At 44.5% G+C, this 21,681-nt stretch overlaps 1 protein-coding gene across 9 annotated transcripts in view; it reads left to right on the top strand.

Annotated features, from left to right (window-relative positions):
- Positions 1 to 21,681, top strand: part of LOC130362185 (uncharacterized) — a 205,140-nt gene that overhangs the window by 59,461 nt on the left and 123,998 nt on the right. For 8 of the 9 annotated variants that reach the window (XR_008891308.1, XM_056566279.1, XM_056566281.1 and 5 more), the window contains 5 exons: positions 8,723 to 8,917; positions 10,154 to 10,286; positions 17,137 to 17,291; positions 18,503 to 18,655; positions 21,240 to 21,338. Coding sequence is in view for 8 of the 9 variants with exons in the window: in XM_056566279.1 (XP_056422254.1) it covers positions 8,723 to 8,917; positions 10,154 to 10,286; positions 17,137 to 17,291; positions 18,503 to 18,655; positions 21,240 to 21,338 (735 nt within the window). In the remaining variant the exon portion in view is untranslated. Of the gene's footprint in view, positions 1 to 8,722; positions 8,918 to 10,153; positions 10,287 to 13,333; positions 13,470 to 17,136; positions 17,292 to 18,502; positions 18,656 to 21,239; positions 21,339 to 21,681 lie in introns of those variants that run through there. The other variant, XM_056566286.1, reaches the window with a different exon arrangement.

Consider the following 21,681-nt stretch of genomic DNA (forward strand, 5'->3'; position numbering starts at 1 on the left):
TCACTAGGGTGATACAGTAATGTTTTAGACTATATACCCATAACATAACTCTGTATTTGTATCTATGTGTTGGTTTGTGTTGTTGTGCATTCCAGATTTTTAAGAAGTAAGAATTAAAAAGTTATGTTTTCGGGGGTATTTTTGCCAATAATATACGGATAGTGGACTGTAAACTGTAGGAGCTGTCCATGTATGCCATGTATGTCTGGCTTGCCCAGAGCCTGTCCATCATGCATGCCTTCATGTAACCACTTCTCTGAACAACATCTAGCACCTTGGCCAGAATGGAATAGATGCTTGGCAATTAGTCAAAAGGATTGTCCTGCTTTTCACAGTCCAGTGATGTGCCCCCTCTCAAGGTCTCCATACTGACCAAAATGTCTTTGAGTGCGTCGTAGAGAAATGTATTGCAGTTAATGATCCCTCGACAAGAGGTACTCTACCCAAATGTAGCTTCTGATAGTCTTTATATACAGCAGCAGGGGAAGCCCTTTAACGCCCTCTTGTGGTGAGACACAGTTTCTAATCAGACATCTACTGTAACCCTTTACATATCTGCCTGACACAACTGGATGCCAAGCAATCTGACATGGGTGCATTATATTTTTTGTCAATAAGTGTATTAGCAAAATATGGACAATGTATTTCCCGAAGATATTCTTTAAAGTAGCTGTAAGGTTGATGTTTACTTTTCTCTACTTCTTGGTTAAATACTGTATGTTTGGTGGGTTATTATAAGTAAAACACAGGATTAGTTGGTATAATTCATCCATTGTAAACATATTGATTTGTTGCTCCTAGTTCCTGTATATATGAACAATAGGAAATGTGTAAAAAGACTGTCTGTAAAGCAAAGTTTCTATCTATCTATTATTTATTTATGTAAGATGTATTGGATCAAGCAAAAATGTTGTGAGGATATAGCATTTAACCCCTTAAGGACCGACCCATTTTTTACCTTAATGACCAGGCTCTTTTTTTTTTTAATTTGACATGTATCTCTTTAAATGGTAATAACTTTAGAACGCTTTTTCTGAGCCGAGCGATTCTGAGATAGTTTTTTCGTGACATATTGTACTTTATATAACCGATGCATTTTTGTTGACACATGAAGCATTTTTTGTGAAAAACTTCAAAATATTGTGAAAAATGGGAAAATTTCTGGCGTTTTTTTTTATTTAATTTTTTTTATGGTGTACACTGTGCGGTAAAAGTGATGTTATATTTATTCTGTGGGTCAGTACGATTACGGCGATACTCATTTTAGGCTGGGTTCACACTACGTTTTCTCCCATACGGGAGCGCATACGGCAGGGGGGAGCTAAAACCTCGCTGTTACGCCGAGCGCTCCGGGTCCCCGCTCCTCCCCGGAGCGCTCGCTACACTCTCGCTACTGCAGCGCTCCGGTCAGATCCACTGACCCGGTGCGCTGCGATACCGCCTCCAGCCGGGATGCGATTCGCGATGCGGGTGGCGCCCGCTCGCGATGCGCACCCCGGCTCCCGTACCTGACTCGCTCTCCGTCGGTCCTGTCCCGGCGCGCGCGGCCCCGCTCCCTAGGGCGCGCGCGCGCCGGGTCTCTGCGATTTAAAGGGCCACTGCGCCGCTGATTGGCGCAAGTGGTTCTAATTAGTGTGTTCACCTGTGCACTCCCTATGTATACCTCAATTCCCCTGCACTCCCTCGCCGGATCTTGTTGCCATTGTGCCAGTGAAAGCGTTTCCTTGTGTGTTCCTAGCCTGTGTTCCAGACCTCCTGCCGTTGCCCCTGACTACGATCCTTGCTGCCTGCCCCGACCTTCTGCTACGTCCGACCTTGCTTCTGTCTACTCCCTTGTACCGCGCCTATCTTCAGCAGTCAGAGAGGTTGAGCCGTTGCTAGTGGATACGACCTGGTCACTACCGCCGCAGCAAGACCATCCCGCTTTGCGGCGGGCTCTGGTGAAAACCAGTAGTGACTTAGAACCGGTCCACTAGCACGGTCCACGCCAATCCCTCTCTGGCACAGAGGATCCACCTCCTGCCAGCCGGCATCGTGACAGTAGATCCGGCCATGGATCCCGCTGAAGTCCCTCTGCCAGTTGTCGCCGACCTCACCACGGTGGTCGCCCAGCAGTCACAACAGATAGCGCAACAAGGCCACCAGCTGTCTCAACTGACCGTGATGCTACAGCAGCTACTACCACAGCTTCAGCAATCATCTCCTCCGCCAGCTCCTGCACCTCCTCCGCAGCGAGTGGCCGCTTCAGGCCTACGACTATCCTTGCCGGATAAATTTGATGGGGACTCTAAATTTTGCCGTGGCTTTCTTTCTCAATGTTCCCTGCACTTGGAGATGATGTCGGACCAGTTTCCTACTGAAAGGTCTAAGGTGGCTTTCGTAGTCAGCCTTCTGTCTGGAAAAGCTCTGTCATGGGCCACACCGCTCTGGGACCGCAATGACCCCGTCACTGCCTCTGTACACTCCTTCTTCTCGGAAATTCGAAGTGTCTTTGAGGAACCTGCCCGAGCCTCTTCTGCTGAGACTGCCCTGTTGAACCTGGTCCAGGGTAATTCTTCCGTTGGCGAGTACGCCGTACAATTCCGTACTCTTGCTTCTGAACTATCCTGGAATAAGGAGGCCCTCTGCGCGACCTTTAAAAAAGGCCTATCCAGCAACATTAAAGATGTTCTGGCCGCACGAGAAATCCCTGCTAACCTACATGAACTCATTCATCTAGCCACTCGCATTGACATGCGTTTTTCCGAAAGGCGTCAGGAGCTCCGCCAGGATATGGACTTTGTTCGCACGAGGCGTTTTTTCTCCCCGGCTCCTCTCTCCTCTGGTCCCCTGCAATCCGTTCCTGTGCCTCCCGCCGTGGAGGCTATGCAGGTCGACCGGTCTCGCCTGACACCTCAAGAGAGGACACGACGCCGCATGGAGAATCTCTGCCTGTACTGTGCCGGTACCGAACACTTCCTGAAGGATTGTCCTATCCGTCCTCCCCGCCTGGAAAGACGCACGCAGACTCCGCACAAAAGTGAGACAGTCCTTGATGTCAACTCTGCTTCTCCACGCCTTACTGTGCCTGTGCGGATATCTGCCTCTACCTTCTCCTTCTCTACTATGGCCTTCTTGGATTCCGGATCTGCAGGAAATTTTATTTTGGCCTCTCTCATCAACAGGTTCAACATCCCGGTGACCAGTCTCGCCAGACCCCTCTACATTAATTGTGTTAACAATGAAAGATTGGACTGTACCATACGTTTCCGCACGGAGCCCCTCCTAATGTGCATCGGACCTCATCACGAGAAAATTGAGTTTTTGGTCCTCCCCAATTGCACTTCCGAAATTCTCCTCGGACTACCCTGGCTTCAACACCATTCCCCAACCCTGGATTGGTCCACTGGGGAGATCAAGAGTTGGGGTTCCTCTTGTTTCAAGGACTGCCTTAAACCGGTTCCCAGTTCTCCTTGCCGTGACCCTGTGGTTCCCCCTGTAACCGGTCTCCCTAAGGCCTATATGGACTTTGCGGATGTTTTTTGCAAAAAACAAGCTGAGACTCTACCTCCTCACAGGCCTTATGACTGTCCTATTGACCTCCTCCCGGGCACTACTCCACCCCGGGGCAGAATTTATCCTCTCTCTGCCCCAGAGACTCTTGCTATGTCTGAGTACATCCAGGAAAATTTAAAAAAGGGCTTTATCCGCAAATCCTCCTCTCCTGCCGGAGCCGGATTTTTCTTTGTGTCCAAAAAAGATGGCTCCCTACGTCCTTGCATTGACTACCGCGGTCTTAATAAAATCACGGTAAAGAACCGCTACCCCCTACCTCTCATCTCTGAACTCTTTGATCGCCTCCAAGGTGCACACATCTTTACCAAACTGGACTTAAGAGGTGCTTATAATCTCATCCGCATCAGAGAGGGGGATGAATGGAAAACGGCATTTAACACTAGAGATGGACACTTTGAGTATCTGGTCATGCCCTTTGGCCTGTGCAACGCCCCTGCCGTCTTCCAAGACTTTGTTAATGAAATTTTTCGTGATCTCTTATATTCCTGTGTTGTTGTGTATCTGGACGATATCCTGATTTTTTCTGCCAACCTAGAAGAACACCGCCAGCATGTCCGCATGGTTCTTCAGAGACTTCGTGACAATCAACTTTATGCCAAAATGGAGAAATGTCTGTTTGAATGTCAATCTCTTCCTTTCCTAGGATACTTGGTCTCTGGCCAGGGACTACAAATGGATCCAGACAAACTCTCTGCCGTCTTAGATTGGCCACGCCCCTCCGGACTCCGTGCTATCCAACGTTTTTTGGGGTTCGCCAATTATTACAGACAATTTATTCCACATTTTTCTACCATTGTGGCTCCTATCGTGGCTTTAACCAAGAAGAATGCCAATCCTAAGTCATGGCCTCCTCAAGCGGAAGACGCCTTTAAACAGCTCAAGTCTGCCTTTTCTTCGGCTCCCGTGCTCTCCAGACCTGACCCATCTAAACCCTTCCTATTGGAGGTTGATGCCTCCTCAGTAGGAGCTGGAGCGGTCCTTCTACAAAAAAATTCTTCCGGGCATGCTGTTACTTGTGGTTTTTTTCTAGGACCTTCTCTCCGGCGGAGAGGAACTACTCCATCGGGGATCGAGAGCTACTAGCCATTAAATTAGCACTTGAGGAATGGAGGCATCTGCTGGAGGGATCAAGATTTCCAGTTATTATTTACACCGATCACAAGAACCTCTCCTATCTCCAGTCTGCCCAACGGCTGAATCCTCGCCAGGCCAGGTGGTCTCTGTTCTTTGCCCGATTTAATTTTGAAATTCACTTTCGGCCTGCCGATAAGAACATTAGGGCCGATGCTCTCTCTCGTTCCTCGGATGCCTCGGAAGTAGAGCTCTCTCCGCAACACATCATTCCTCCTGACTGCCTGATCTCCACTTCTCCAGCCTCCATCAGGCAAACTCCTCCAGGGAAGACCTTCGTCTCTCCACGCCAACGCCTCGGAATCCTCAAATGGGGTCACTCCTCCCATCTCGCAGGTCATGCGGGCATCAAGAAATCCGTGCAACTCATCTCTCGTTTCTATTGGTGGCCGACTCTGGAGACGGATGTTGTGGATTTTGTGCGAGCCTGCACTGTCTGTGCCCGGGATAAGACTCCTCGCCAGAAGCCCGCTGGTCTTCTTCATCCTCTGCCTGTCCCCGAACAGCCTTGGTCTCTGATTGGTATGGACTTTATTACAGACTTACCCCCATCCCGTGGCAACACTGTTGTTTGGGTGGTCGTTGATCGATTCTCCAAGATGGCACATTTCATCCCTCTTCCTGGTCTCCCTTCAGCGCCTCAGTTGGCAAAACAATTTTTTGTACACATTTTTCGTCTTCACGGGTTGCCCACGCAGATCGTCTCGGACAGAGGCGTCCAATTCGTGTCAAAATTCTGGAGGGCTCTCTGTAAACAACTCAAGATTAAATTAAACTTTTCTTCTGCCTATCATCCTCAATCCAATGGGCAAGTAGAAAGAATTAACCAGGTCCTGGGTGATTATTTACGGCATTTTGTTTCCTCCCGCCAGGATGACTGGGCAGATCTTCTACCATGGGCCGAATTCTCGTATAACTTCAGAGTCTCTGAATCTTCCTCCAAATCCCCATTTTTCGTGGTGTACGGCCGTCACCCTCTTCCCCCCCTCCCTACTCCCTTGCCCTCTGGTTTGCCTGCTGTGGATGAAATATCTCGTGATCTTTCCACCATATGGAAAGAGACCCAAAATTCTCTCTTACAGGCTTCATCACGCATGAAGAAGTTTGCTGATAAGAAAAGAAGAGCTCCCCCCATTTTTTCTCCTGGAGACAAGGTATGGCTCTCCGCTAAATATGTCCGCTTCCGTGTCCCTAGCTACAAATTGGGACCACGCTATCTTGGTCCTTTCAAAATTTTGTGCCAGATTAATCCTGTCTCTTACAAACTTCTTCTTCCTCCTTCTCTTCGTATTCCTAATGCCTTTCACGTTTCTCTTCTTAAACCACTCATCATCAACCGTTTCTCTCCCAAACTTGTTTCTCCCACTCCTGTTTCCGGCTCCTCGGACATCTTCTCCGTAAAGGAGATACTGGCCTCCAAGAAGGTCAGAGGGAAAACTTTTTTTTTGGTCGATTGGGAGGGTTGTGGTCCTGAAGAGAGATCCTGGGAACCTGAGGACAATATCCTAGACAAAAGTCTGCTCCTCAGGTTCTCAGGCTCTAAGAAGAGGGGGAGACCCAAGGGGGGGGGGTACTGTTACGCCGAGCGCTCCGGGTCCCCGCTCCTCCCCGGAGCGCTCGCTACACTCTCGCTACTGCAGCGCTCCGGTCAGATCCACTGACCCGGTGCGCTGCGATACCGCCTCCAGCCGGGATGCGATTCGCGATGCGGGTGGCGCCCGCTCGCGATGCGCACCCCGGCTCCCGTACCTGACTCGCTCTCCGTCGGTCCTGTCCCGGCGCGCGCGGCCCCGCTCCCTAGGGCGCGCGCGCGCCGGGTCTCTGCGATTTAAAGGGCCACTGCGCCGCTGATTGGCGCAAGTGGTTCTAATTAGTGTGTTCACCTGTGCACTCCCTATGTATACCTCACTTCCCCTGCACTCCCTCGCCGGATCTTGTTGCCATTGTGCCAGTGAAAGCGTTTCCTTGTGTGTTCCTAGCCTGTGTTCCAGACCTCCTGCCGTTGCCCCTGACTACGATCCTTGCTGCCTGCCCCGACCTTCTGCTACGTCCGACCTTGCTTCTGTCTACTCCCTTGTACCGCGCCTATCTTCAGCAGTCAGAGAGGTTGAGCTGTTGCTAGTGGATACGACCTGGTCACTACCGCCGCAGCAAGACCATCCCGCTTTGCGGCGGGCTCTGGTGAAAACCAGTAGTGACTTAGAACCGGTCCACTAGCACGGTCCACGCCAATCCCTCTCTGGCACAGAGGATCCACCTCCTGCCAGCCGGCATCGTGACACTCGCGCTCCCGTATGCCTTCGTATGCGCTCCTGTATGTCATTCATTTCAATGAGCCGGCCGGAGTGAAACGTTCGGTCCGATCGGCTCATTTTTGCGCCGTATGCGTTTTTACGACCGGACCTCAAACCGTGGTTGACCACAGTTTTAGGTCCGGGGGGAAATGAGCCGACCGGACCGAACGTTTCACTCCGGCCGGCTCATTGAAATGAATGACATACGGGAGCGCATACGAAGGCAAACGGGAGCGCGAGGTTTTAGCTCCCCCCTGCTGTATGCGCTCCCGTATTGGAGAAAACGTAGTGTGAACCCAGCCTTATATGGCTTTCTATGTTCTTTTTCCTTTTCTGAGCAAAATTCTGCCACTCATTTTCCAACAGCTGTAACATTTTTATTTTTCCTCCGACGCCATTGAGTATGGGCTTATTTATTGCGGGATGAGCTGTACTTTTTATTGCTATCATTTTTGCGATACGTGCTACCTTTTGATCTTTTTTATTCCGCTATTTGTACCAAAATTGGCGAATTTTGCGCTTTTTTTAATGTTTTTTTTATGGCGTTCACCGTGCAGGATAATTTACATTATAGTTTTATAGTACACATCATTACGGACGTGGCAATACCTATTATGTATATGATTTTTGTTTTTGATCTTTTTTGGTGATAATACAGGGCTTTTATTGGGAAAGGGGCATTTTTTTAATTTATTTTTTACACTTCATACTTTTATTGAAGAACTTTTTATTTTATTTTTTTACATATGTCCTATAGCAGGAAGGGGTTAAGCATTGTGATTCAAGAAATCCCCTAATCTATTCCTTAAAATTTGATTTGCTACTTTTGAGTCACTTTGAGTAAATATTTTAAACTTGGCAGTAATATGTTGACTGTGACAGACGAAATAATGATTTGCTGTTTAAAGGGGTACTCCGGTGGAAAACATTTTTTTTATTTAAATCAACTGGTGCCAGAAAGTTAAACAGATTTGTAAATTACTTCTATTAAAAATCTTAATCCTTCCAGTACTTATTAGCTGCTGAATACTACAGAGGAAATTCATTTCTTTTTGAAACACAGATTTCTCTGCTAACATCACAAGCACAGTGCTCTCTGCTGACATCTCTGTCCATTTTAGGAACTGTCCAGAGCAGCATATGTTTTCTATGGGGATTTTCTCCTACTCTGGACAGTTCTTAAAATGGACAGAGATGTCAGCAGAGAGCTCTGTGTTCCAAAAAGAAAAGAATTTCCTCTGTAGTGTTCAGCAGCTAATAAGTACTGGAAGGGTTAAGATTTTTTAATAGAAGTAATTTGTAAATTATTTCTATTAAAAATCTTAATCCTTCCACTACTTATTAGCTGCTGAATACTACAGAGGAAATTCATTTATTTTTGGAACACAGATTTCTCTGCTAACATCACAAGCACAGTGCTCTCTGCTTACATCTCTGTCCATTTTAGGAACTGTCCAGAGCAGCATATGTTTTCTATGGGGATTTTCTCCTACTCTGGACAGTTCTTAAAATGGACAGAGATGTCAGCAGAGAGCTCTGTGTTCCAAAAAGAAAGGAATTTCTTCTAGTATTCAGCAGCTAATAAGTACTGGAAGGGTCAAGATTTTTTAATAGAAGTAATTTACAAATCTGTTTAACTTTCTGGCACCAGTTGATTTAAAAAAAAAAAAAAAAAGTTTTCCACCGGAGTACCCCTTTAAGCTCTACAGACATATGGTAATAATTTGTCTCTGAACCCACAGGAGCAGGTTGGATACATCATGCAAGAATATGCTGATTCTGTGCAGAGAGCCCAGAGACTTTCAATAGCGAGAGAACGCTTGCTGACTGGACAAAAGAATTCTATTAATTTAATTACTCAGGAAGACCTTATCATCTACATGCGATGGTTAATTTGTCACCTGCATTCAGTGAAGCCAATATACAACTATATAAGGGTATGTTTCATCAAAAACATGTGAAAACTTTTATAGTGGGGGATGGATGCTATACAGATGAATAGATAGATGTACGGTATGTTATTTACCGGATTTATTTATGTATTTTTGCACTACTGTTTTTAAACACTTTTCACACAAGCTCCACTTCATTGGCTGCACAAAATCTCCTGTAACAAGGCTGAATTTTGTTCATAGGGGATTGAGAACTGAAGATGGGGATCAAGTTCAGTCTCTTGACAGATATTCATTTTATAGTACTGGGGAAGATTAATAGAAACAAAAGAAATTTGAAATCCATTTCAAATATTAGGATCCATTTTAATTCTTCTTGGGAAACCACTACAGTGGTCCCTCAACATACGATAGTAATCCGTTCCAAATGGACCATCGTTTGTTGAAACCATCGTATGTTGAGGGATCCGTGCAATGTAAAGTATAGGACAGTGGTCTACAACCTGCGGACCTCCAGATGTTGCAATACTACAACACCCAGCATGCCCGGACAGCCAACGGCTGTCTGGGCATGCTGGGAGTTGTAGTTTTGCAACATCTGGAGGCCCGCAGGTTGAAGACCACTGGTATTGGAGGTTATACTCACGTGTCCCCGCTGCTCCGGACCGTCACCGCTGCCCTGGATGTCGTCCTCCATCATTGTCGCCCCGTCCCCGGGGTGTCCCCGATGCTCTAGCAAGGCCTCTGCTTCCCCGGCATCCTCGCTCTCCATCACCGTCATCACATCGCTTCGCACGCCGCTCCTATTGGATGACGGGATGGCGTGCGCGGCGACGTGATGACGACGATGGAGAGCGCCGACGATGCAGAGGATCCTGAAGAGGACGCGCAGGAGCCCCGAGGACAGGTAAGTGATCGTCAGCGGACCACACGGGGCACCGTAATTGGCTATCCAGTGGCAGCTGAAGCAGTCTGCGCTGCCGGATAGCCGTATATGCGATGGCCCCGACATACAAAAGCATCGAATGTTGAAATGATCGTATTTTGGGGCCATCGTAGGTCAGGGGGTCACTGTATATTGATGATGCCATTTTTATGCATTTTTGTAGTCAAAACGAGACTGTTCAGTAAAAGGAGCATGCAATTTTATCCAATCTATTGAAAAATAAAACACATACACACTTGGCTGATCCTAGTGTTGACGTTTATGAGTTGAATGTATAACTAGCATTCTGATGAAACATTAAATTTTTTTTTTTTACCATTTGCATTTTTTTGTAGGTCTTACAGTATTTGCCCATTTCTGATTCTGCTGTGGACCTTATTGATTCACATTTAAAAGAAAGTATAAATCAAAAGTCAGCTGATCCTCTATCTACAAGTTCAAGTTCTCAAAATCCTTCAGAGGAGCCTGGTAAGAAATATAGAATGCGCTTTATGATGAAAACAATGCTCATTTATGTGTATGATCTGATCTTGTCGTTCCTATAGTGATTGTTTGGGAGGAGATAAGAATTGGAGACATTGGTGGCTTATGCTAATTTTTTTTTTTTTAAAGGGGTTATCCAGGAAAAAACTTTTTTATATACATATATATATATATATATATATATATATATATATATATATCAACTGGCTCCAGAAAGTTAAACAGATTTGTAAATGACTTCAATTAAAAAATCTTAATCCTTTCAGTTGTTCTTTTCTGTCTAAGTTCTCTCTGATGACACTTGTCTCGGGAACCGCCCTTTGTGTAGTTCCCGAGACAAGCAGAGATGTCAGCAGAGAGCAGCTGTTGCCAGACAGTAAACAACAACTCAACTTCAGCAGCTGATAATTATTGAAAGGACTAAGATTTTTTAATTGAAGTAATCTACAAATCTATTAGATTCAATAAAGAGAAACATAGGTGCACTCACCGCTCAGCGGAGACCACTGCATGTCGGGGTCCGGTTCACGGGAAGCTGGGTCGCAGCATAGGCGCAGGAAGTGTGGCTCTCGGAGGCTACGCCGGCAGTTTCGCACGTAAGTGCGTGCTTCTTCCGGCCTTGGAGGTATGCTTTTATGTGTGCACCCCGCAGGAGATACGAAGACAGGTACCGGGGTTTGGCCGTACTCCAGTCCAGGTGATATATGCCCTTAGAGTGCTCTCCCCTTTCTTGTCTCTATACACAATTTACAAATCTGATTAACTTTCTGGAGCCAGTTGATATTAAAAAAAAAAATTCCTGCAATACCCCCTTTAACTTCATAATAATTACATCTGATTAACAGGGTTTGATTAACTGATTACATCTGATTAACTCAGGGTTTTTCAGTTTTTGCACTTTCGTTTTTTCCGCCTTACCTTTTAAAAATCATAACCCTTTCAGTTTTCCACCTAAAAATCCATATGATGGCTTATTTTTTGCGCCACCAATTCTACTTTGCAGTGACATTAGTCATTTTACCCAAAAATAAACAGCGAAACGGAAAAAAATCATTGTGCGACAAAATTGAAGAAAAAACGCCATTTTGTAACTTTTGGGGGCTTCCGTTTCTACGCAGTGCATATTTCGGTAAAAATGACACCTTATCATTATTCTGTAGGTCCATACGGTTAAAATGATACCCTAATTATATAGGTTTGATTTTGTCGTACTTCTGGAAAAAATCATAACTACATGCAGGAAAATTTATACGTTTAAAAATGTCATCTTCTGACCTCTATAACTTTTTATTTTTCCACATACAGGGCGGTATGAGGGCTCATTTTGTGCGCCGTGATCTGAAGTTTTTATCGGTATGATGTTTGTTTTGATCGGACTTTTTGATCACTTTTTATTCATTTTTTAATGGTATAAAAAGTTACCAAAATACGCTTTTCTTGGACTTTGGAATTTTTTTGCGCGTACGCCATTGACCGTGCGGTTTAATTAATGATATATTTTTATAGTTCGGACGTTTATGCACGCGGCGATACCACATATGTTTATTTTTATTTACACTGTTTTATTTTTTTTATGGGAAAAGGGGGGTGATTCAAACTTTTATTAGGGAAGGGGTTAAATGACCTTTATTAACACTTTTTTCTAACTTTTTTTTTTGCAGTGTTATAGCTCCCATAGGGACCTATAACACTGCACACACTGATCTCTTGCACAGATCACTGGCGTGTATTAACACGCCTGTGATCAGTGTTATCGGCACTTGACTGCTCCTGCCTGGATCTCAGGCACGGAGCAGTCATTTGTCGATCGGACACCGAGGAGGCAGGTAAGGGCCCTCCCGGTCTCCTGTAAGCTGTTTGGGATGCCGCGATTTCACCGCGGCGGTCCCGAACAGCCCGACTGACTAGCCAGGATAGTTTCACTTTCACTTTAGAAGCGGCGGTTAAAGGGTTAATACCGCACATTGCCGCAATCGGCGATGTGTGGTATTAGCCGCGGGTCCCGGCTGTTGATGAGCTCCGGGACCGACGCGATGTGATGCGGGATCGCAGCACGACTCCGCTTCATATCGCGGGAGCCGGTGCAGGACGTAAATATACGTTCTGCGTCATTAAGGGGTTAAAGGGGTACTCAGGCGCTTAGACATCTTATCCCCTATCCAAAACATTATGCCGTCACAGCTCCGCCCCCTGTGTGACGTCATGCTCCGCCCCCTCAATGCAAGCCTATGGGAGGGGGCGTGGCAGCTGTCACGCCCCCTCCCATAGGCTTGCATTGAGGGGGCAGAGCGTGACATCATAGGGGGGAGAGCCATGATGTCACAATGCTCCGGCCCCTATGATCGCCAGACCCGGAGCGAACGTGCTACGGGGACTGATTTTAACGGGGTGATGCGTGCAAGATCATGGGGGTCCCCAGCGGCGGATAGGGGATAAGATGTCTAAGTGCCAGAGTACCCCTTTAAAGTTTACCTGCCGTTTGCTAAAACTTTTTATACAATGTAGATAACAAGATTATATCTATATTTGTAATATACATTGGTTAAAAAAAAATGTATATTTTTGGGTGAAAAAATGCTGTCTCTGCAGCTATTGCCTGTGTGTCTCAGTAGGGAGACAAAATACAGGAAGGGAGGGCGGGACAACTAAGGCTCTGTGCAGGATCCTTGACAATCATCCTGCTGTGTGAGCTGAAGTGTGCCACAGAACCTCAGTGTACAGAGCCCTGCTTTTCTGTCCACACTTCCTGTATTTTGTCTTTGCACAGAGACACACAGGCAATAATAGCAGGGACAGGACAGCATTTTTTCACCCAAAAATATACACATTTGTTAACCAATGTATATTGCAAATATAGATATAAAGGCAGGGCTGGCCTTTGGGGTGTGCGAGTTGTGCGGCCGCACAGGGCTCCATAGCAACAGGGGCGCCAGGCGGCCGACACAGCTTGCAGTGTAACAGGCCGGCCGAAGATGGGAAGAAGCGAGCTGCAGGCTGAAGGAGGAAGCAAGGTTCGGAGCGTGGAGGAGGAGCTTGGGGGCGCGGGCAGCATCCAAGTGCTGTTTGCGCCTTCACAGAGAGCTGCGGAAGGATCCCTGTGTGCAGTGTGAAGGCGGTGGCCGGTGCTCTACAAGCTGATTCCCGGGAGCAGCGCAGCAGCCTTCAAAAGTAAGTACCTGGCTGTTCTAAATAATTGTTTTATTTTGTGCTTTTTTAAATGTATTTATTTTTTAAAACAGGGCATAGGATATGTGAAGGGGGGGCAGAGTCCGTCCATCTAATTATGGAATAAAGAGAGAATGTCTGATTAATGGGGACAGAGAAATGGACTGGTGAAGGGGCGGAGGGGGGGTCTGAGTCTGATTAAGGGGGACTGGTGAAGGGGGGAGGGTCTGATTAAGGGGTGAAGGGGGGAAATGGTCTGATTATGAGTGACAGGGGACTGAGTAATAAGAACATGGGACTGGTGAAGGGGGGGTCTGAGTCTGCTTAAGGGGGACTGGTGAAGGGGGAGGGCCTGATTAAGGGGGTCTGCATCTGATTAAGGGGGGCAGGGGACTGGTCAAGGGGGACATGGGACTGATTAAGGGGGCAGGGGACTGATTAAGGGGGACAGGGGACTGATTAAGGGGGACATGGGACTGATTAAGGGGGCAGGGGACTGATTAAGGGGGACAGGGGACTGATTAAGGGGGCAGGGGGCTGATTAAGGGGGCAGGGGGCTGATTAAGGGGGCAGGGGACTGAATAAGGGGACAGGGGACTGATTAAGGGGGACATGGGACTGATTAAGGGGCAAGGGATTGATTAAGGGGGACAGGGGACTGATTAAAGGGACAGGGGACTGATTAAGGGGGACTGGGGACTGGTGAAGGGGGGCAGGGGACTGATTAAGGGGAGGCAAGTGTTTTATTGAACCGGTGGCCAAGGGTTTTGGTGATGGGAATGAAGGTGGCATATTGTGTGCTTCAAATTGTCTAGAGGGTGCCAAAGAAAAACATTGGTTGAAGAAATGTGGGAGAGTCTATGCATGCTTAGTGTTGTAAAATAGTGAGATATAGTGTTCTGACAACATAGCTCTTGTTTCTACAATACATAAACTTATGTATAACTTATGTATACAGTGATATACATGATTGTTACCAGTCAATCCAGTTATTTATTATTGTACTTGTTTGCACTTGCACTTAAATTATCTGTAATTTAAAAAAATATTTTTTCTCTTTGTGTATGTTTATGGGGTAATGGGGGGGGGGGGGGGGCGCCACAAGGTTAGCTTGCACAGGGCGCCTGAACACCTAAGGCCGGCCCTGTATAAAGGTATTATCTACATTATATAAAAAGTTTATGCAAATGGCAGGTACACTTAAAAATGTAGTAGATTCCATACACTTAAAAATTGTAGTAGATTCCATAAATTTTTTGAATACGTAGATTATATCTAAAGCATGTAACAGTTGTTCAGCATTTCAAAGTCACTTTGAATTAATGGATAAGATGAGCTCCCTGCTTGTACTGTAAATGCCTTTAGACAGGGTTTACAGCTCATTTGCATTAATTTACATGCTGTAACAGGATTTTGCACTCCACTGTGTGGAAAGTGATGGTAGGCAGAAAAATACACATTTTTGGCTGTGATCTCTTTTAAATCAGCTTCAAAATACATGTCTATTTTCTTTAAAGTATTATAGTCGATTAAAGGATTACTCCGGTGGAAAACTTTTCTTTATTTTTAATCAACTGGTGCCAGAAAGTTAAACAGATTTGTAAATGACTTCTATTAAAAAATCTTTACCCTTCCAGTACTTTTTAGCAGCTGTATACTACAGAGAAAATTCTATACTTTTTGAATTTCTTTTTTGTCTTGTCCACAGTGCTCTCTGCTGACACCTCTGTCCATGTCAGAAACTGTCCAGAGCATAATAGGTTTGCTATGGGGATTTTCTCCTGCTCTGGACAGTTCCTGATACAGGCAGCAGGTGTCAGCAGAGAGCACTGTGGACAAGACAAAAAAGAAATTCAAAAAGTATAGAATTTTCTCTGTAGTATACAGCTGCTAAAAAGTACTGGAAGGGTAAAGATTTTTCAATAGAAGTCATTTACAAATCTGTTTAACTTTCTGCCACCAGTTGATAAAAAAAAAAAAAAAAAAAAAGTTTTCCACCGGAGTACCACTTTAACCATATCTAATTCATAGAAGTGATTTATGATAGTTAAATGTCTCTCATAATTTATAATCTCATTATCATTTTATTTCACCAAAAATTAGTTCTGTTTTTAAGTATATATACACTGCTCAAAAAAAATAAAGGGAACAATAAGATAACGCATCCTAGATCTGAATGAATGAACTAATTGTATGAAATACTTTCGTCTTTACATAGTTGAATGTGCTGACAACAAAATCACACAAAAATTATCAATGGAAATCAAATTTATCAACTCATGGAGGTCTGGATATGGAGTCACACTCTAAATCAAAGTGGAAAACCACACTACAGGCTGATTTAATTTGATGTAATGTCCTTAAAACAAGTCAAAATGAGGCCCAGTAGTGTGTGGGGCCTCCACGTGCCCGTATGACCTCCCTACAACGCCTGGGCATGCTCCTGATGAGGTGGCGGATGGTCTCTTGAGGGATGTCCTCCCAGACCTGGACTAAAGCATCTGCCAACTCCTGGACAGTCTGTGGTGCAACGTGGCATTGGTAGATAGAGCGAGACATGATATCCCAGATGTGCTCAATCGGATTCAGGTCTGGGGAACGGGCGGGCCAGTCCATAGCATCAATGCCTTTCTCCTGCAAGTCAAAATGAGGCTCAGTAGTGTGAATGGCCTATACATGCCCGTATGATCTCCTTACAACGCCTGGGCATGCTCCTGATGAGGTGGAGGATGGTCTCCTGAAGGATGTCCTCCCAGACCTGGACTAAAGCATCCGCCAACTCCTGGACAGTCTGTGGGGCAACGTGGCATTGGTGGATGGAGCAAGACATGATGTCCCAGATGTGCTCAATCGGATTCAGGTCTGGGGAACGGGCAGGCCAGTCCATAGCATCAATGCCTTCCTCCTGCAAGTCAAAATGAGGCTCAGTAGTGTGAATGGCCTATACATGCTCGTATGACCTCTTTACAACGCCTGGGCATGCTCCTGATGAGGTGGAGGATGGTCTCCTGAGGGATGTCCTCCCAGACCTGGACTAAAGCATCCGCCAACTCCTGGACAGTCTGTGGTGCAATGTGGCATTGGTGGATGGAGCAAGACATGATGTCCCAGATGTGCTCAATCGGATTCAGGTCTGGGGAACGGGTGGCCCAGTCCATAGCATCAATGCCTTCCTCCAGCAGAAACTGCTGACATACTCCAGCCACATGAGGTCTAGCGTTGTCTGGCCTTAGGAGGAACCCAGGTCCAGGTCATGTGAAATTGATTGTCAATCAGTGTTGCTTCCTGGGTGGAAAGTGTGATTTCACAGAAGTGTGATTGACTTGGCGTTACATTGTGTTGTTTAAGTGTTCCCTTAATTTTTTTGAGCAGTGTGTGTGTGTGTGTGTGTGTGTGTTTTTATATATATATATATATATATATATATATATATATATATATATATATACTATTATTATTATACCTACTTTGGAGTTTTATTTTAAAATAACAAAACAGCAGATTGATCGATAAGGAAAACTGGTTGGGAAGCCATGTTGTCACATGCGGGAACATTGGCCACAATCTACACTTCCATTACCACATCTTTGCTACAAAAAATCTGGACAGATCTAATTCAAGCAGTGTGACAGAAGCATTACTGATATTTCTTTTTACATTTTTCTTTTAGCTTTACATCCGCAGGTAGATGATGAATTACCAGAACACCAAACAGAAACAGAACAGATAAAACCCATTCTTCGACAGTTATTATCTACTTATAAAATAGAATATGATACAGAGAAGTTGAAGAATACAGCCAGTGAGATGGAGCTGTTGACTCTGGTGGGTTGTATTCTGGTGGTTTATGTTCTTATGTGAGACAATGCTCATGCAGCACATCATTTTGCAGGCGGTGACAGTATTTAGTAGCCTGTTTTTTGCTTTTTTATATAATTCATCTTAAAGGGGTATTTTGGGATTTTTTATTTGACTGGGATAGATACGCTGTAAAGTTAGTGTAGTTCATAATATTGTGTCTGTACCTGTGTTTGATGGTTGGTCTTGCAATTTTTATGTGATCTTTGCCCCGGATGTTAATTTTTAGCAGCAAAAAAAATGAGTGTTGTCTCGGGCCTTTCCCAGGTTGCAATGAGGCCCAAGACAATGCGTCACCAGTCAGATGATTAAAGGGAGCGTGTCTGTGCCTTAATGAGTGGAGAAACCGCTGTTTGGAATTGTAGTTTCAAAGCACAGCATGCATGGAAACGAAGCCTAGCTGTGCTGCAATGAGTGGGGTGGTTGATGTTTGGGTGGGAGATAAGTCACCTCCCACCTAGAAACAATGGATCCTGGGGATTGTAGTCCGAGGGAGGGCACAAAAACAGGAAATAGCCAGTTCATTTAAACAAGCCAGCAGCGTGATGGGGGACACAGAATGCTACCTTTTACCACCAATACAAGCACAGATCCTTGATAAGCATGTCCATTACTGGCTGACAGCTAATTAGTAAAAGTCACCTTATGTTGGATAGCCCCTTTAAACATGTTAAAAATGAACCTCCAAGATATAAATTGTATAAGGGCATGAAGTATCTTTGGGTAGTTGACTTATATGTAAAGAGATGCCATATTCACAGCAATGTTATATAAGTGAAGGCTATGTAACTGAACAGCTGCCAAAAATTACTAACATTGAGGATTAGTGCACCCAAGGTTACAATGAGGTAGAGCAGCAGTAGCTTACACAACCATGAGATGAATGTCCCATAGATGGTTTTCTGTTTCCTATATATTATATCTCTCTAGTACAGGTCTCTTTAGATTTTGTCATTCAATACATACAGTATGTACCTGCTGAAAATGCATGTGCTATATTGATTTATAAAATATTGAATGTTGCACATATATAATAGCAGTATATCATATGCTCATTTCTGAATTGTTTCTACTGGCTAAATAATATGAACATTAATTGCCCAAATACATGTAACTATATGGCAGAAAACCATTGAAATTCCATGTTTGTCAGCCACTTGTTCTTACCTGTTCTGCAGGTGTCTGCTAAGTTTCGAAGCACTTTTGTCAAGCAGGAGACTATGAGAACATTTCCAATGTATGATTCTGGAATGGAAACAACTGATGGATGGGGATTTAAAGGCCCATGTATGGCTTTTAAGAAAATCTCTAACTGGCTTCCATTTGTAAAGGTATACAAAGTCAGTCATCTGGAAATCAACCTATGTCATATTTTTTTTATTATTGTATCAATTCCTCTTCACCCATTCTCTGTTTTCTGTTATCTAATCAGAAACTTCTTTGTCTTGGTCATGTGACGGTCACACAGGTGTAGAACTCGGGTATGCCTCTGATCCAGACATAATTCCATGCCAATATATGGCTGTTTCTCAGTATAGGCACAACTAGGCCCCAATATGCCCACCTTCAGTTGGGACAAGGTCCATTTTGGCTTTAAAGGAAACAGATGTCAGCAGATGTTACCCCTATATAACTGTGGGGCTCATTATTGTGCCATGATATGTAGTTTTTATTGGTACCACTTTTGCATGTGTTTGACCTTTTGACTTAACACCCCCCCCTTTCGGAGCGTTAAGTGACATTGAAGCAAGCTCAGGAGCTGTGCCCGCTTCATAGCAGTAGCAACACATCAGGGGTCCGATTAAAGGGGTACTCTGGTGCCAGAAAGTTAAACATATTTGTAAATTACTTCTATTAAAAAATCTTAATCCTTCCAGTAGTTATTAGCTGCTGAACACTACAGAGGAAATTCTTTTTTTTTTTTTGGAACACAGAGCTCTCTGCTGACATCACAAGTACAATGCTCTCTGCTGACATCTCTGTCCATTTTAGGAACTGTCCAGAGCAGCATAAGTTTGCTATGGCGATTTTCTCCTACTCTGGACAGTTCCTAAAATGGACAGTGATGTCAGCAGAGAGCACTGTGCTCGTGATTCAGCAGAGAGCTCTGTGTTCCAAAAAGAAATGAGTTTCCTCTGTAGTATTCAGCAGCTAATAAGTACTGGAAGGATTAAGATTTTTTAATAGAAGTCATTTTAAAATCTGTTTAACTTTCTGGCACCAGTTGATTTAAAAAAAAATAATAATAATAATTCCACCGGAGTACCCCTATAACTAAAATGGCAGAAAATGGTTCCCTATACCTGCCTTCTGCCACTGGATAGTCGAGTCACTGATGCGGCCTGGCTAGTAGAAGCACCGATCACAATGCGCAATGCTATGCAATAGGCATAGCATTGCACAGTAAATGCAATCTAGTGCTTGAATATAAAAGTGGGGACTTAAAAAGTGTAAAATAAAATATGTTTTTTAAATTATATAACCCCCCCAATAAATAATAAAATCACCCTTCTTTTACCATTTAGCCTCCCCCCCCCCCCCCCCTCCACAAAAAATAAATAGGACAAGGACAGGACTGTGTCTACTTGTCAGCAGATCTGTTCTTTTGTACTGCTACATCCAGGACTGGTTTAAGACTACGTGTGGCCCTGGCCAAAAATGCGTGTTCAAAGGTCACCATGTTGTGCTCCCTGAATTGTACTGCATCTTATCTAATGTGAGTAAATGGGATTGCGATGCAAACCACAAGTGGCTGTGACTTATCCAGGATAAATTTCAGGCTTTGGTAATTTGGAGTTTGCAACATGACCCCATTTTGTGTAACAGCAGTGCAAATCAGCTCAGCTCCCCCTCTGTGGAGCAACAACAACTTGTAAGGACACAAGTAAAAAATAATCCCTCATACAGCCCGTATATGGGAAAAAAAAGTTTAAACATACAAATTTTGTTAAAAAAAATAATAATTGTTTCATTTTTTATTTTAGGTATTACAATAACAGACAAGTGTGTGAAGACAGCTATCATTTAAGTCATAAATAGAACATGTAAAAGTGCACTGCTTAAAAACAACCCCCCGCCCCAAAAGTTGCAAAATTGCGGGTTTCCTATCAATTTCCCACCATAAATAAAAAAATGTTTGACTGTGCCATAGACTTTCTGGTAAAATAAAAGGTGTGAATACAAACAATAATTGGTTGCACAAAAAACAAGCCCTTATATGGGTCTGTAGCTGAAAAAAAGAGTTATTAAAAGGCGAGGAGAAAAAAGCGAAAACACAAAAATGGAAATTTCCTGTATCCACAAGGTCAAAATTGGCTGAGTCCTTAAAGGGGTACTCCGACACTAAGACATCTTATCCCCTATCCAAAGGATAGGGGATAAGATGCCTCATTGCGGGGGTCCCGCCGCTGGGGACCACCGTGATCTTGCATACAGCACCACGTTACAATCAGTCCCCAGAGCATGTTCGCTCCGGGTCTGATGATTGGCGATCACGGGGCCGAAGCATTGTGACATCACGGCCCTGACACCGTGTGATGTCACGCTCCGCCCCCTCAATGCAAGCTTATGGGAGGGGGCGTGACAACTCTATACTTTATTCATTCTCCTACTTTAGCCTTCTTTCATTAACATGTCTACCTCCTATCCGGTCCTAGGGCTAGTCACATGAGCAGCCCAGACTCCATTTGGTCCCTTTTGTGTCAGATACTCTACCTCCTCTCCAGGGTGAACACTACAGGCTACCAAAACAATACTCTCAGTGCAAAGTGGGAGATAGACAATCCTTCAATAACCTCTCCCAGGTTAATAAAGCCAAATTCCCCAATGATTGGCTTCTAAGAAAAAAATGTTGATTATATGAATTTTTAACACTTATGGTGATCCTAGAATTGTTTTTTTGTATTGTACTTGTAGATCAAACCTAAGCGAGATCCATGGCAGCAAAAATTTTTAACAAAATTAAAACAACACAAGAAAGTGGATGAACTGTTGCGCCAATCACAATTTACTGAGGTACCTAAAAGAATGCACTTGTTTGGATTGATGAATAAATATTAAACAACTTCAAGGGGTTTTCACATCTTGTAAAGTTATCCCCTATCCACAATATAGTGGATAATGGGCGACAGCTGGGGTCCCCCTCCATTACATTGGGGTAGAAGATTGCACTTATGCACCACTACTCTACTTGTTATATATGTTGTACTGAGCTATCTCTAGCAACTCCCATAGAGAATCAGTGGAGTGGCAGCTGCCACAGGCAACCCAACCCTTCAATTCTATCACAAGACTCAGGTCCCTATTATCAATATAGATTGGCCCCAGTAGTTGGACATGTGGATAGGGGATAACTTTA

Source organism: Hyla sarda, chromosome 3 (assembly GCF_029499605.1).
Source record: "Hyla sarda isolate aHylSar1 chromosome 3, aHylSar1.hap1, whole genome shotgun sequence".
NCBI classification, from domain to species: domain Eukaryota; kingdom Metazoa; phylum Chordata; class Amphibia; order Anura; family Hylidae; genus Hyla; species Hyla sarda.